This window comes from Clarias gariepinus, chromosome 12 (assembly GCF_024256425.1).
Source record: "Clarias gariepinus isolate MV-2021 ecotype Netherlands chromosome 12, CGAR_prim_01v2, whole genome shotgun sequence".
Lineage (NCBI taxonomy): Eukaryota > Metazoa > Chordata > Actinopteri > Siluriformes > Clariidae > Clarias > Clarias gariepinus.
The window spans coordinates 30,739,581-30,755,620 of NC_071111.1; the positions used below are offsets into that span (position 1 = coordinate 30,739,581).

A 16,040-nucleotide genomic window follows, 5' to 3' on the forward strand; every position below is an offset into this window, starting at 1 on the left:
AAACTGACCCGGGTCAAATCTTTGATTTTAAAATGTAAGATGAGTATTAAATAAAAATGGGCCAAGGACATCTAGGATCAGGGTAAAGCATTGATTTGTGCTCTTATTCCTCACATTGAAAAAAAAAACATTCCTCTTTCTTTACGGGCCAAATCGACCCAGACACAGAACCAGGGTTAGGGATCTTATACTCGCTCTGCTGGAATCTCATATTAAGACTTCGTAGATAAACTAAAACTAGATTCACTGGTTTTCTGGCTGGTTTTATTCCCAGTGTCAAAGTCCAGCCTCCAGCCTCCACAGCTTTACCCTGACCTGAGGTGCGATTAATAATAAAAAAAAAGATAATCATAAAAAAGTAAAGGAATGCATCTATTTCCCAGCTAGGCAGAAATAAATTGAAATTCAATAAGAATTAAAGTTTTATAAAAGAGCACAGCATGAGAAAGGTCTGAGCTTCTCTGAATGAAAAACAGATTTAATGCAACTCACATTTATTAAATAATCCCCCCTTAAAAAGCCTATTTGTGTTCACTTTAGGAGTGCGTTTATTCAAATCGCCTCCAAGCCTCAGTTAGATGGCAGGACGTTTAAATCACAGGTGGGCTGTTTTTATTGTTTTATTATAATGTTTTAGTTTATTGTAATGTGGTACAATTTGTACCAGAATCTTTTAAAGATTCCACGCTGTGGATTATAACGATGGCTGTGTTTTCCGAGCACATTTACATCAAGGCATTCGGCTTCTCCGAAGGAATTTACAAAAGTGCTTTGAAGTTTCCGTCACTGGACAGATCTTTACACGGGGTTACTAACTACAGTAAGCACTGTTGGGAAGGTGTAACCAATTTTCCCAAATATCTAAGAAATAGGTCTTTAGTCATCGCTCAAAGAGCGACTCAGCTGTACGGACATCTGGAGGAAGTTCATTCCACCAGCTAGAACAAAAAGCAGTCTAGATGCACGTCTTACTCGATCCCTGAGAGATGGTGCGGTCGGTGTGGGGTCTGATTAGTGCTGAGAGGTAAGTGGGTTCTGGGCCGTTTCTAGCTCCGTAGGGAAGCCTCAGGGTTTTGAATTCGAGACGGGCAGCTACAAGAAGACGTCAGAACAAATTGTACTTTTCATCACCTCAAATACAGCGTAAATGAACGCTGATCTAACTAGACATTGGTTGGGCGCTTTAGTATGTATGAAACGTATGAAAAGCTCCTTCTCCTCCAGAGACAGAGTGCATAAAAGTCCATGATGGTCACATGTGCTTCCAGTTGCATGTACTTTTAGGAGTCAATCAAAACTTGCTTTTTTTTAATATTATTTTTTGTAAGGTTTAGTGAAGACATACTGTAGCACCGCGGGTCCCAAGAATGTTACAAGGACGTTAGCGAGAAGAAAAGGGAGCTGCTTTTAGTTTGTTTTTTTAAAGCAGCCGGTGCTGCGAGGATTCATAAATTATGGTTAAGTGAGGTTTAATGTCTATTTACTTCCTTTTTTACTTTATTAACATGTCTAAAACAGCTGTTGTAAGTGTTTTATATGCAACAACATGATTATAGCATTGGAAATTGGTAATATTGGTAATATTTTGGGTGGCTGGAACGGATTATCTGCATTTACATTATTTCTTATGGCAAAATGCGCTTCACAATACAAAATTTCACCTTAAGAACTCGGATTAAATTTGTATGCAGAGGTACTGCTGTACTGTAATATTACATCTAAATGGGTTTATTCAGCAAAAGTGAGAACTCAGCATGACTGAAAAAAAGAAGAAAAAAAAGAGCTTGAGTAATAAATGAAACAAAAGCGATAAGAAACCTCCAAGTATTAAAATAAGAAACCATTTAAACTTCATCCAATCATGTAAGCTTTAAAACAAAGTTACTCACCATTGAACCTGACTTTGCGAATGTACTCCAGCAGCTCCTTGCCGCTGATGTTGCTCATGCGGGGACAGAGGCCGGGGTAGCCGAAGCACAGGTGCCGGTGCATGCTGTGGAGAGCGTGGGCCATGGCGTACACGGCGTCCATGACAAACTGAACCTTCCCCTCCTGCTCGTAACTGGAGTCACGGCCCACCTTCTCCAGCCCTGCACACACACACACACACACACACACACAGGCATGATATTTTCTCTTTATTTCAGTACTCTAGTCTAATCTGAGTGTGTGATCATTCCTGCCTCCCCTTCACTCTTCCTCACCAGCCTGTATGAGTGAATGTCAGGTACTGTAGAGCCGTTTAATACCATGCACACTCCTACCCAATAATTAGCATCATTGACTAATGAGCACCCTAATGAGGTGAATGCGTGCGACGTGTATCTGATGAATAAATATTGCACGGTGTATTTAAGACATAGACTGTGAAAAACATAACCAAACTCTTCCCTGAGATATCGATTTAGCTTTGCTCACATACACCTCTGTGAGTTACGACAGAACCTTTTCGACTCGATTCTTACCCCCCGGAGCCTTCGAAGAAACAGGAGACAAATAAAAAACATGGCTGGACAAGATGAATTAACGAGCGTTACGATCCCGGAATCGATAATCGTGTGAGGGAGGAACAAAATGAAATTCAAGCCTCATCTATGATGTTTTCTACAGAGTGTAAGAACAACCGCACAACCTTCAACATTCCTGATCAGCTTTTGCTTTGGGTGGTCATGTGAAAAAAAAAAAAAAAACATCAAGGGGGCGACTTGAGAGAGTCGTCCAGGTCTTTAAAGCAAAACAAAGGCAACATGATTTGCAGGTTCGGAGCCAAGACTCTCACTAAACATGCATTTGGCTTGAGCTGGGGAAGGGCTTTTTTGGACCAAAAGCTGCACTGATTACAGCGAAGGGAGCCAAGGAGCGTTTAGTCAAAGAGCCAGCTTTAAATATCAACATGCATGTGTACTGAATTAAACAGAAACCATAGGGAAACTACAGACTGCTTCACAAATTTAGTGACTGTGATAGAACTGAATAAGACAATTGAGTGCAGACGACAAAGCAATATGGTAAAGTAATTGCATTTGATTTAAATGAAAACAGCAGTATCATAAAAAAAAACAACAACAAAATTATAATTGTTTTTTTAATCGCAATGTCAAACTGTTTTCGCTTAAGGTTGTGTTTATACTTTAGTTCTCTTGGTTTGAACCATAGCATAAAATGATCCATTAGTTCTGGTTCAAGGCGACACGGTGATGAAGTGATTAGCACTTGCACCTCCAGGGTCCGGGTTCGATTCCCGTCTTTGTGTGCATGGAGTTTGCATGTTCTCCTCGTGCTTAAAACGTTCGCTGGTGCGCCTAATGTTTTTATTTTGTGACTAGTTTTTATCCAGACGGCTGCCAGTGGTGACCAGCTGTGATCTTTAGATAGACGGTCTCGTTTCGCTTGCTTTTAAAGGGGAAACAGAAACCGTTTCGCTTCCTAAAGAGGAAATAGGAACTAGACGATCATAAAAGAACAAAATACGAATGCAAGACCTGAATGATGTCAGTGGATCACAAGCAAGAGACATACGCCACACATACGCCAAGTGCGGTTTGTTCTTATACTTTTGTTCACAGTCAAGTGACCTGACACCAGAGGGAGCATGTCCTAAAGTGTGTAAGACACCTAGATGTTACAATCAGGTAAAACTCTGAACTGTTGTCTCTTTTCTGTCTTTTGATTTCAGAGCCAAATCTGGTAAAAAAATTTTAGACTTTGTTTTAGAATGTTTTTTTCTCGTTTTTTTTTTTCAGATTTAAGCACAGCAATCAGGAGTAAATATGACTCAAATAACACTGAGCAGATATTGAGGCTGATTGCACTGAATAGTCCTAGTCCTGAGGTCTGAGTTCTGACAATATAATAATGAGTTCCCGAGTACGTCTACTTAACTCTAAATCGGGCTCTCAGTCATTTTATGCCTATTGTTCTGAAAGTAGTATTTTTTTTATGTAAAACGGTACATGGTGGCTTGTTATTGCAGAAACTGTATTAAATATTTTTCCGTTTTCGTCATAGTTTATGGCTTCACAATGATTTGTGGTATACTGCCCCTAGTGAGTGTGTATGGAAATGCAGCAACCTCGGTGCACACAAGGTTTAGATGGCAGCGTCTACACTTTATTAAGTGAACTAACAGAGCAACCACACCGGAGTTTGTTTAATCTGAACTAAACGTGTCAAGTGTAAATACACCCTTAGTTGTTGAATCCAGCAAACTTGATTATTTCAGGAACAAGCAACAGAAAGTAACAACCAAAATGCATCTAATTATGCAACAAGTGAACACTAAGGCTTTTTTTTTCTTTTTTCTTTTCGAAAGGATTGTAAACCCTTATGTCTATTTTGATGTTGAAATAACGAAAGACAGGGGACACAATACAGGGGACAAACACGTATTCCTCTGTGTACTGTTGTATTTATTTACTCATTTAATTAACTTTTATATGACGCCATCAATCAAATGTTATTGTATGTCTTATGTTCTTTTTTTATGAGTTAATCAATTTTACACTATACACGCATCCATCACTGAACAAATAAAATCATCACCCTGACCTTTTCCAACATTTTCCGGCAGTACAGTACATGAAGGCAGCATGGACCCGAGCTATGGGATGATTAAAGTCATTCCTCTATGTAACATTCCTCTCTCATTCACACCAGGATTTAGGAGAGCTGTCATGTCAACTGCATACAGGCTTCCAAGATCTTAGGAAAACTTAGGAAAAACTGCCTCTGGTTAAATGTTTTGGTTTCCGTCGGTAGAAAAATTCTCCTCCGTTAGAAAAATTGTGACTCTTTTCCTTCGAAAAAGCATCGCAAATTTTAAAGTAACACAAGGCTTTTGCACATTGCTGCATTTCCATGCACACTCACTAGGGGCAGTATACCACAAATCATTGTGACGCCACGAGCTATGACTAAAACGGAAAAAAATATTCAATACGGTTTCTGCAATAACAAGCCATCATATACCGTTTTACTTAAAAAAAAATATTACTTTCAGAACAATAAGCATAAAATGACAGAGAGCCCGATTTAGAGTTAAGTAGACGTACTCGGGAACTGTACTTATTGTCAAAACTCATACCTCAGGACTAGGACTATTCAGTGCAATCAGCCTCAATATCTGCTCAGTGTTATTTGAACCATATTTACTCCTGATTGCTGTGCTTAAATCTAAAAAAATAAAAAAACACTTACGTATTGTTATGTCTAAAAATGTTTTAAACAGATTTGGGTCTGAAATCAAAAGACGAACATGCGACAACAGTTCAGAGTTTTACCTGATAGTGACATCTAAGTGTCCTACACACTTTAGGACATGCTCCCTCTGGTGTCAGACCACCTGACGTTTAGGTGAGCAAAAGTATAAGAACAAACAGCGTATGGCGTATGTGTGGCGTATGGCTCATGCTTGTGATCCACTGACATCATTCAGGTCTTGCATTCGTATTTTGTGATGCGTTGCCAGTGCATGCTTATTTCAGCTCTTGGTTCTTTTATGATTGTCTACTTTCTGTTTTCTCTTTAGGAGGTAAAACTCTGCTTAATAAGGTTAAGATAATTTGGACATCTTGTCCAGTCTAAAACCTCTCACTTTCCAATGATGAAGTCTTTGGTTGTGCTGCAGAGTGTTTTGGGTTGTTGTCATGCTGCATGATGAAGTTCCTCCCAGTTAGATGGTGCGTTTCTCAGTAAATGGTCAGATAGAATGTTTCTGTAGACTCCTGAACTCATTCTGCTGTTCCTTCATGAATAAATTGAGAATTTTCCAGAAGCAGGCCCACGTCATGACATTACCTCCACCATGCTTCACCAATCAGCTCGTATGTTCTGCATCAGGAGCAGATCCTTTCATTCTCCAAGGTTTTCCATCACTTAGATAGAGAGGTTCAGGGAGAGGTTCATCTCAGTTCCATGATTTCCAATCTGCCCTTCTGATTCTTACAGCTGATTCTTCAAACAGTAGATTGTTAGACCTTCGCCCTGCCATGTGGGGGTTCTTGTGGTGATGTCACTGAATGTTGTTTTGGGGTTTTTCTTTTCTACAGCTTTCACAATACTTGTCCTCATTGTCCACTGTTAGAACCCCAGTGGTTGATTTATTTTTCAAGACATTACAAATTTTAGTATTGACGAGGCCCAGTGGTTGTGCAGTGGCTCTTTCCATAGCTCAAAAACAGATTACTCTTTTGCAATAACGACAGAGGGGGGAAAAAAATATATGTTCCAATATTTTTGATCACTTGATGTATACAGCAAATGGGTTTAAATAAAGGAGACGCTTGTTTGTGAGGCAAATATCAATGCTGAGAAACATGAGGCTGGCAAATGACAAGTACAGACAAGTACAAGGTAGACTAAAGAGGCAAACAGATAGAGAGAGAAAGAGAGAGAGAGAGAGAGAGAGAGAGAGAGAGAGAGAGAGCTTTGGTCAAGATGGTAATCAAAACAGGCAGAAAACAATGACCTGGAACAATCACAGACACGGGGCTTTAGAAAGACTTTGCCAAGTGTGTTCGTCAGTCGAGGCTGTTTAAAGATTTAAACAGAACGGTCTGATTAGAAAAGGAGAGCGACCGTGAGGTTAGGAGCTCGACTACACTTCCAGCTTGGGCTTGGGCTCATGGAAGTTGTATACACAGGCTTGACAGCATGACACGTTCTCATTACGGGACAGACCTTATTTCTGACTAACCCACTATAAAGTCTGTCCAAGTGTTGAACACAGAACAGATACTGGACCAGACCAAAACCAGAAGAACCAAGGTCGTACACTAAGGAGTTCAACCAAAGCAAAGGTCTAAGAAAGTCTATGTAGGTTAGAGGAACTACAGTACAACTCTCTGGTAGTGAGGCATTGAATAGTCTGTGCGAGATGTCGCATTATGCAATACATTGAAAGCCGGCTAGTTGTTTTTTGTACCAGAAAATTCGGGATAAAATCAATGTCCCTATGCTGCACTGCACATGTTCTTCAAAAAGAGAACAAGACCACCAATGGTCATGAAAATACTTCAAATATACGAAAAAGATTTGAATTCGTAAAATCAAAATTATTCAAATGTTTATGCAGCATGTGAAGTCCGCATCCCGCGCAAACACACACATGTAAAGATGCGATAAAATTATGCAAGAACGAAAAATATAAAGGGTCAAGCAGTTATGAAATCCTAATGAGAAAAGTTGTCACGCCTAAAGCATTAAAGGGCGGAAAACTAATCACCATTATACAGTTAACTACCATTGCAACTAGTCACTTTATAACACATTCAGCATCAATTCCAATAACCAAATAACAATAAATAGGTATATACAAATACGTATAGTCCTGTTGCTCTGAACATGTGCACAGAAATAGTCAATCACATCACTCCATGATCTCATTGCAGTACTGTTTCTCTGCACACAGACTCTCTTTCCACGACTATAACAGTCCATGCTTATTCATTAGCCTGTACACGACACGGCGGATTGTTTGCTCTTGTTTTTGGGAAAGTTAATTTAGGACACGATTTGATTTGATCAGTTTTACCGAGTGTGAAGACGCCTGCTGACTCGAACTGCCTTTTAAATGTGGTTTCCTATGAATGATTCCTTACTGAGAGTTAAAGCTGCACTGACAGGCGTCTGTTAGTCACGATGACATTTGATCTCTGTTTAAAAGTGGCTCCACTGGCCCCAAAATACAAATCTTACATCTGAGCTGGTGAAAGAAATAAGAGTAACTAAAGAAATGAAATTCCTAATAAATAAATAAAAAGTAGTAAGGGTAAGTAAATATTTTTGCCATGTAATAGAACATAAATCTTGTGTATGGCTGTTTTTGTAATGTTGGAAATGATTGAAGTATTTAATAAAATCACACGGAAGCACAACACGACTTAATGTATTATTTTTCTTTTATAACAACGTGACTATATTATACCCATTGAAATAAACTTTATATCACTAGTAGTTTTGCCACAGGTGCCTGGGGCCGTACTATTCAGTGTCTGAATGACTACTGTAGGAAACGAATTACAGAAACAGCCCCAGATTCATGGCAATAAACTCAAGATTAAGGCAACTTCAGCACGCATTTCAGTGATCATCTATTGTTCTGACCACATTTCCTCCACAATGTTTGCTGGTTTACAAATTCTAATAATGTTTTAAACAGTTTTAACTTTTCCAGTTCAGTTCCAATCATTTCAGTAATTAAACTCCTTAGTTGTTTACATTGCTTAATGCAGTTGCCTTTAAAATAACACCTTGTTTGGTCCAGACAGTGACTCATCAGCTGCCACAAATCAATTCCATTTTTTAACATATTCAATATTTAATCAACATTTTGCTAACCTCATGAATCTGGTGTCTCTTTATTAGGACTGCACGGTGTAAAATCCACAAGACTTTTTATCTTAAAGATGCATGGCATGCCTTGTCTCAGCGCTGTCACCTTTGGATATTCCTAACAGCAGTTATGGGAGGTAACTAAGTACATTTACTTTATACAGTATATATTTCACATACTGTATTTGTCCCTGAACTGGGGTAGCTTTATTAGAGGATACTTTTTACTGTTACTCCCTTTAACATACAGCAAATATCTGTGCTTTTACTTCACCACATTCCAGCATGGCATCGTGTTACCTAATCACGGTGTGTATAATTTAAATTTCACCATCTGCTGACTATTATGCATAATTTCATGACTTTCCTTTCCTTTAATGATAAAAATTTTATGATTTCCTTTCCGCTAAATGATAAAACTGGTGCTTGAAATCAGAAGCAGAGCTGCATGCAACACAATCAAGAAGCAAACTAAACAGAGAGAGAGAGAAAGGCTACTGTGTCTATACAGGGTGCAAGGAGACTTAAGGTACGAGGCGGGGTTCTCCCTGGATGGGGTGCCAATCCTTTTGCAGAGCTCATTTAAACATTACGGGCAATTAGGGAACCTGCCAATTAGCCTAACCTGCCTGTCTTTGGAATGTGGAAGGAAACCCACCAAGCACACAGACCCCAAGGCGGGAATAGAACCCAGACCCTGAACGTGCAAGGCGACAGTGCTAACCATTAAGCCACTGTGCCGCGTCTGATCATATTTTTTAGGTTAAACTAAACTAAGACCAAGAAACCAGTGTGCTGTAGCACTCCCTATAACACACGACATAAATCTGTCCAATGCCCTGAAACTAAATAACCAAACAAATCAATAAGAAGGCAATTAGAAATACAAATCATGTTTCCCTCCCTCCACCCAAGAGAGTATTTTATTGATGCTCTAAAAGTATTTTTTTTTTTTCTTAGTCTCTTTTCTTCTCACAACTCGGTTATTTGGTAACAACAGAGAATTACCATTAACAAAGAGCTATTAGCGAATAAAGGGTGGCTTCCAGCAAGGTCAAGCCGTCCTTCAGCAGTGTGGCTTTTACTCACGGGTGTGTTAATGTGTGCAGTGTGTGCAGTGTGTAACTGACGGGACAAGTGTCCAGGATACGGATGTCTGTACTGATACTTATCCAGCCCTTCAAAGGAATGGACTCATGATGAGACGTTGTAAAGTAAAGCGGTCTCAGATGTCATGAAGTTTCTGACAAGTATCTTTATCTAAACGTCTTCTCATCATGCGTCAGATGATGCAACAGGTTTGCATAAGATTAGATCTTAAAGTCTAGAATACAGATGTGTCTATCAAACTGATCTTATTGGTTATTACTAGATATTTTAATGTTATTTGAATATAAAAAATTTGTTTGATGATGTGAACAAATATGCAAAAAAAAATATAAGGGAGGGGCAAATACTTTTCCATGTAAGTAAGATGTGATGCAACTTTTCAAGAATTCTTGAAGTTCAAAGCATCTGCTAGACATCACCACAATTAACAGCAAGAAAGTTTACAGGGAGAAATGCACTTCCCGAGACCCATAAAAAATGAAAATAACATACCCTGAAATGAAACTTCCACACCCCATGATGCAATCTGGTGGCGGATCAGTGAGGGTTTGGGGCTGTTTTTTATTTAATGCTTCATGAATATCTTGAAGATTGACCCCATAATGAATTCTGCTAGGCCCAGGTAGCCCAGGTAGCCTCTGCCAGGAGGTTAAAGACAAAAATGAATCTTTAATCTAAAAGTGCTGCATTAACAGTGTCTTATAAAGCAGATCTATTTATAATCCTTTATCCCATAAGAGACGTGCACTTTGCCTTGCTTTCCTCAGAGACACTCCAAAACCCGACCATGCAGAATCGCCGAGTGAAATATTTATGGAAACATTCTATTTGAATGAGGACTGCCCTTTGCTCCAAGGCTATACAGAAATGCAATCCTGCCAGGCAACGCAGTGAATAAGGATACTGAAATGTTAATAAATGTACACATTAAACAGTGGCATGCTGAATCATGCTGAATGAGGAGAACTTCCATGGCATCTCACTCAGAAAATGCAAGTGCAAATTAGTTCCAACACACACGCACACAAAAGCGGCATTCATACGAATATACACTCGTGTCAAGAGTGCTATTGTAGCGTGCCCGCATCTGACTCCATTAACGGGAAGTGGTTGGGTTCGTGACCTACACATCATTAACAAGGTAAACAATCTGCCAGTGTGGCACAGACACCAGAGCGTGATGTCGATGTGATGGCAGAGCATAGCAGAGTCGTAATTAAACTGATGTGATTGCATGTAAAGAGGTCCCGCTCTTCAAGGATGAGAGAACAGAAGAGGACACCGAGTAAATTCTGACGCATTGTGTTGGATCAAGCAAAGAGGCAGCGCATCTTAACAGCTGCTCGCTCGCCTTTTTATAAGATACCTCTCTCTCTCTCTCTCTCTCTCTCTTTCTCTCTATTATTCATTTATCCATTCAGTCACTACAGAAACATCACACAAAACACATTGTAGAGGAAAATGGATAAAAAAAAAATCATTATCTAATTCCAGGTTTAAAAACAAACAAAGAGTTTAGAACTGACAATTAACATAACTGCTCATTTTCGAACTGATGGTTGCGAGTGTTCTCCTGTAGCCTCTCAATAAACAGATTTGTTCTCGAATAACTACGATTTTGAGATTGTAGGAAATCTTACAGTGATTGTTAGAAGGTTAATCGGGTTTTGCTTGATTTATTGGGGAAGGTTACTACAAATCCATAAAATGCCTTAATAAGACCCTGCGCACTAAACTACTATCCAGGGCCCCCTAATAGATACTAAATCCAAGGCTAAACCCCGCCCTGCACTGAACTACTAAATAGTACGCTGTAATGATACTAAATCTATAGCTAATCCCACACTGCGCACTAAACTACTAAATGGTACGCTCTAATGAAATCTAACCTACAGCCAAATCCCAACCTACAGTACACTAAACTACTAAATAGTACACTCTAATAGATACTAAATCCATGGCAAAATAACACCTTGCGCACTAAACTACCAACTAGTACATATTAATAGATACTAAATCTATGGCTAAATCTACCCTGAGTACTAAACTACTAAACAGTACACTTTAATAGATACTAAATTCAAAGATAAAACCCACCCTGTGCACTAAACTACTAAATAGTATGCTGTAATGTACTGTACTGTATACTGAATCCATAGCTAAATCCCAACCTAAATAAACTGCTAAATAGTACGCTGTAATGAACATTAAATCCACAGCTAAATCCCACCCTGTAATCTTAACTACTACATAGTACGCTGTAATAGATACTAAATCTATGGCTAAATCCCAAGCTATGGACTAAGCAATTAAATAGTACGCTGTAATAGATACTAAACCCACGGCTAAATCCCACCCTGAATACTAAACTACTAAAGAGTACGCTTTAATAGATACTAAATTCAAAGATAAAACCCACCCTGTGCACTAAACTGCTAAATAGTATGCTGTAATGTACTGTACTATATACTGAATCCATAGCTAAATCCCAACCAAAATAAACTCCTAAATAGTACGCTGTAATGGACATTAAATCCACAGCTAAATCCCACCCTGTAATCTTAACTACTAAATAGTACGCTGTAATAGATACTAAATCCACGGCTAAATTCCACCCTGCACACTAAACTACTAAATAGTACACTTTAATAGATACTAAATCAATGGCTAAATCCCAAGCTATGGACTAAGCTATTAAATAGTACGCTGTAATAGATACTAAACCCACGGCTAAATCCCACCCTGAATACTAAACTACTAAAGAGTATACTTTAATAGATACTAAATTCAAAGATAAAACCCACCCTGTGCACTAAACTACTAAATAGTATGCTGTAATATACAGTACTGTATACTAAATCAACAGCTAAATCCCACCCTGTGATCTTAACTACTAAATAGTACGCTCTAATAGATACTAAATATATGGCTAAATTACACCTTGCACACTAAACTACTAAAAAGTATGCCCTAATAAAAAATTAATCCACAGCTAAATCCCACCCTGCACACTAAACTATTAAATAGTACACTCTAATAGATACTAAATCCAAGGCTAAATCCCACCCTGTGGACTAAATCACTAGATAATACGCTGCAATAGATACTAAATAAAATCCCAAACTGCACTAATCTACTTAACAGTATTTATATATTAAATATTGGTCTGACATGTCATATATTATAAATTTTGTAAATGTTTCTATAGACCAAAACGCACATTTCAGACTGAGAGCAGTCAGACAGTGCCGCTGGACCTAAAACTACTTCTCACTTAATCTATTAGCATGCAAGAAATATGAGCTCAAGTTCTGTAGACACATAAATAAGTGTAGTGTCTTAGGATGCTCTCTAGTACAGGATGAGAATTACGCTTTCAGAACATGGCACTTCAAGCCCTGAGTGCAAAAGTCTTGAGTTATTTCTCACTTCTTTACTGCACACTTGGTTAAAGCTACTTCAAAAAGGATTATGTACTATAGGCCACTGTAACCCATCAAAGAAACTATACAGTAAGCCAACCAAAACACACACACACACATTATATTTTTAGTCATAACATTTTTATATACAGTATATTTACACATCCATGACAACCTTTTGTCATTGTTACTGTTTTGCAAAATATGAATGCTACAGATTGATATTCTCATCAATACTTTGAGTGAACTTATAACAAGAAGTAACAGAATGGACAGAAAGATGTAACAAAATGTCAATCAACAATACAATAATCAGTTTATTTTAGGTTAATTTGTAATTAATCTTTTATAAAAGTGAAAATAATTTCTATCATAGTTATAGTTAAAGCTGATCAAACATAATGAAATGAAATCTGTATCTGTTGTGGTTATTGGCTGCCAACAATTACACGTCAGAGGTACAATATAATACCTCTACAGGACCAAACAGGGCATTGAGCCTCTACCCTATGATGTGCAACATCCAAGAAGGGCGGAAAAGAATCAATAGGACATCAGCTTGTGTCTGTCAAATCACATTTTTAATTCATTGGAGTAACAGACATTGACGATCATCTGAGCCCAGGATTGAACGCTTGGACCCTGGAGATATGAACTGGTATCATACTGTAGAATGTGAATTGTGCCAAAACTAAATTAATTAAAAAGAAAGCGATATCATAACTACATATTCAACATTTAGTTTTAGGTCTGTTTTCATATACTGAACTAGTCATGATTTCTTACAGTGTCACTAATAATATGCTTGAAAACTGTTCATATCCCAGGAGGCCATAAGTGGAAAAACACTTTAGGACACTTATTCCTTGTTTTTCATTTACTGTTATTTTACGCATTGAAATGAAATACTGTAAGTTAAAATGAGTATTGTAATAGTATTAATATTATTTAATGTAATGGAGCACATTTTCAGTCTATAACACCATGACTTTAAAAACACTTCAGGAATAGTGAAGTAATGTGTAATTAGATTGCCAGTTTTAGCACTAACACTTACTGTAGTAGTGCACTTACTGTATGTTGGAGATTAAATGATTTTAAAAAATAAGAGAAAGTTTAAAGAGGCTCCTAATTTTTACAGCCTCAGCAACATCACAGCCATCACCCTGGGCACGGGTTCTTCACCATGCTTTGCGGTCCCCTGGTATGCAGTGAGCTCAGTGTTCCTCTACTCTGATGTAACAATGGTGTCTCTTATTTTCTCTTCGTTTTTCTTATTCCTCCAGCAAATGACAAGAAATACATTCCACGCACAGCATCACTCTCTCCTGACTCTCCTGACAGTGAATGTTTAATCATGCTCCGGCCCTGGAGCTCTCCACGAGAGAAGCTCCCCTGAGCCATCCTTAACTGTTGCCTGGTGGTACAGTACAATTCAGGGACGATTACATGGGTGCTTGTCTGGGACGCATTTCACCTTCTTTGGTGAGTCTACTGAAAGATTTAAAACATAACAGAAGGAAACAGACTTGGTAAGAGAAGTAACACAAACAGACGTTGAGCTCTGGGATAACAGGAGCAATAAACCGTCAAGACAGGATGAATATCACATCCATCAGAGACAGACCATCTTTACATCCACAGAGCGAGTTAAAATGCTCACAGCTGTTCACAAAACTGTATATAGCATATACAAACACTATAGTAAGGTGTTGACAAAAATGTGTGTGTAGCTTTTTTTTTTATCAATGCCATTCTTGTCTTTGACAGTATGCCAGTCAAAGCTGCTTACCAACCCTATACGTTTCTTATGCCAACTTCTATGTTTTCCACTCCAGACACAAAGACCACTGAAAATCTGTACACACAGCCACCACAATGCCATGGTTGTAATCGTTATGCGGCTCAGCTCATTGAGGGTAATCCTGGGTCTGCAACCATGCAGGATCCAGACATTCAGCCTAGGCATGTGCATTATGCCTGGTACTCACAATGAAAACACTGCTCACCACTTGGAGAGCTGTGCTAAACATAACCATTTAGTGGGAACATGCGATACAGCTGCTGTTCTGTTAAATAAAGCCTGTACTGTACAGTGTCTCTTGGACACTGTGTAAAGAACCTACAGTACAAGCTTGATAAGAGATAGGAGATAAAATATGAGATAACAAACCTCTTAGTGTCAGTTTGACTAATGTACCATAGAGCAGGAGTCGGGTATTAGAGCACTACTTAGTTATATTACCTCCATTTTCTGCCTGCTTGGTATACTCATAAACTACCATCTGATGCCCATTTGAGATTTTCTCTTTTCTCAAGATATCAGACAATCAAGATGGTGAGTAACATACTGTACAAGACTCCAGGCTACTCTGCTCCAAAAAGGCAAAACACATAGGCCTGTATCTCCAAGCAAACTTGGGAAAATGGGACAATTTAAGTATCTTGCATTATTACGACTACCTGGGGACACTCATAACCTCCTCCTATCATGTGCCCTGTTGTGTGGTGTAAAATAACCATATGCTTAATTGAGGGGTAGTTCTTTCCCTTTTCTTCAAATGCACAGATACCCCTGCATTTAAGTTACGTCTGATCTTTAAAAAACCTAGTGCATTGCAAAATCTGCTGTACCAAAAGAGTAGAGAAGGGAACTCTGAGCTACCGCAACCCTCTCTGTTCCAGAGATGCCATAAAACATTATGGTACAGTATAGACCCCCAGTATGACCCCCAGTGGCCAGTGGGTGTCATTCAATATTTAATATTTGCTGGGCAGACCATTTGTCATCCACAATGACCACAGCAGCTCGAGTTGCCAAGTCAAGCTAAAGGAGCCTGAAGGCTAGCTGGTTTGCAGCATTTGACTTTATGGTTGTACACCGTCCTGGATGACACCTCAATTGCCCAGGATTTTATTTAAGATGCCATGCTGCCTGGCCAATATTTTCCTAGACTGGTTTTGCATTAATTTTGTTTTGATAAGCTTATGAAATCTTGCAACATTTGTTTTAGTTAAGGGGGCCCATTAAGATCTTGTATTGATATTGGGGGATTCAGACCGCTGGCTAAAGCCTTCTCCACCACATCCCAAAGATTCTCAATGGGATTAAGGTCAGGACTCTGCGGTGGCCAATCCATGTGTGAAAATGATGACTCGTGCTCCCTGAACCACTCG

The 16,040-nt window shown here is 38.8% G+C and overlaps 1 protein-coding gene across 1 annotated transcript in view; it reads right to left on the bottom strand.

The window, feature by feature from the left end:
- The window catches only part of grm8a (glutamate receptor, metabotropic 8a), a 215,787-nt gene that overhangs the window by 43,660 nt on the left and 156,087 nt on the right, over positions 1 to 16,040 (bottom strand). The window contains exon 7 of the mRNA XM_053508952.1: positions 1,890 to 2,090. Within this exon, the coding sequence (XP_053364927.1) occupies positions 1,890 to 2,090 (201 nt within the window). The remainder of the gene's footprint in view (positions 1 to 1,889; positions 2,091 to 16,040) is intronic.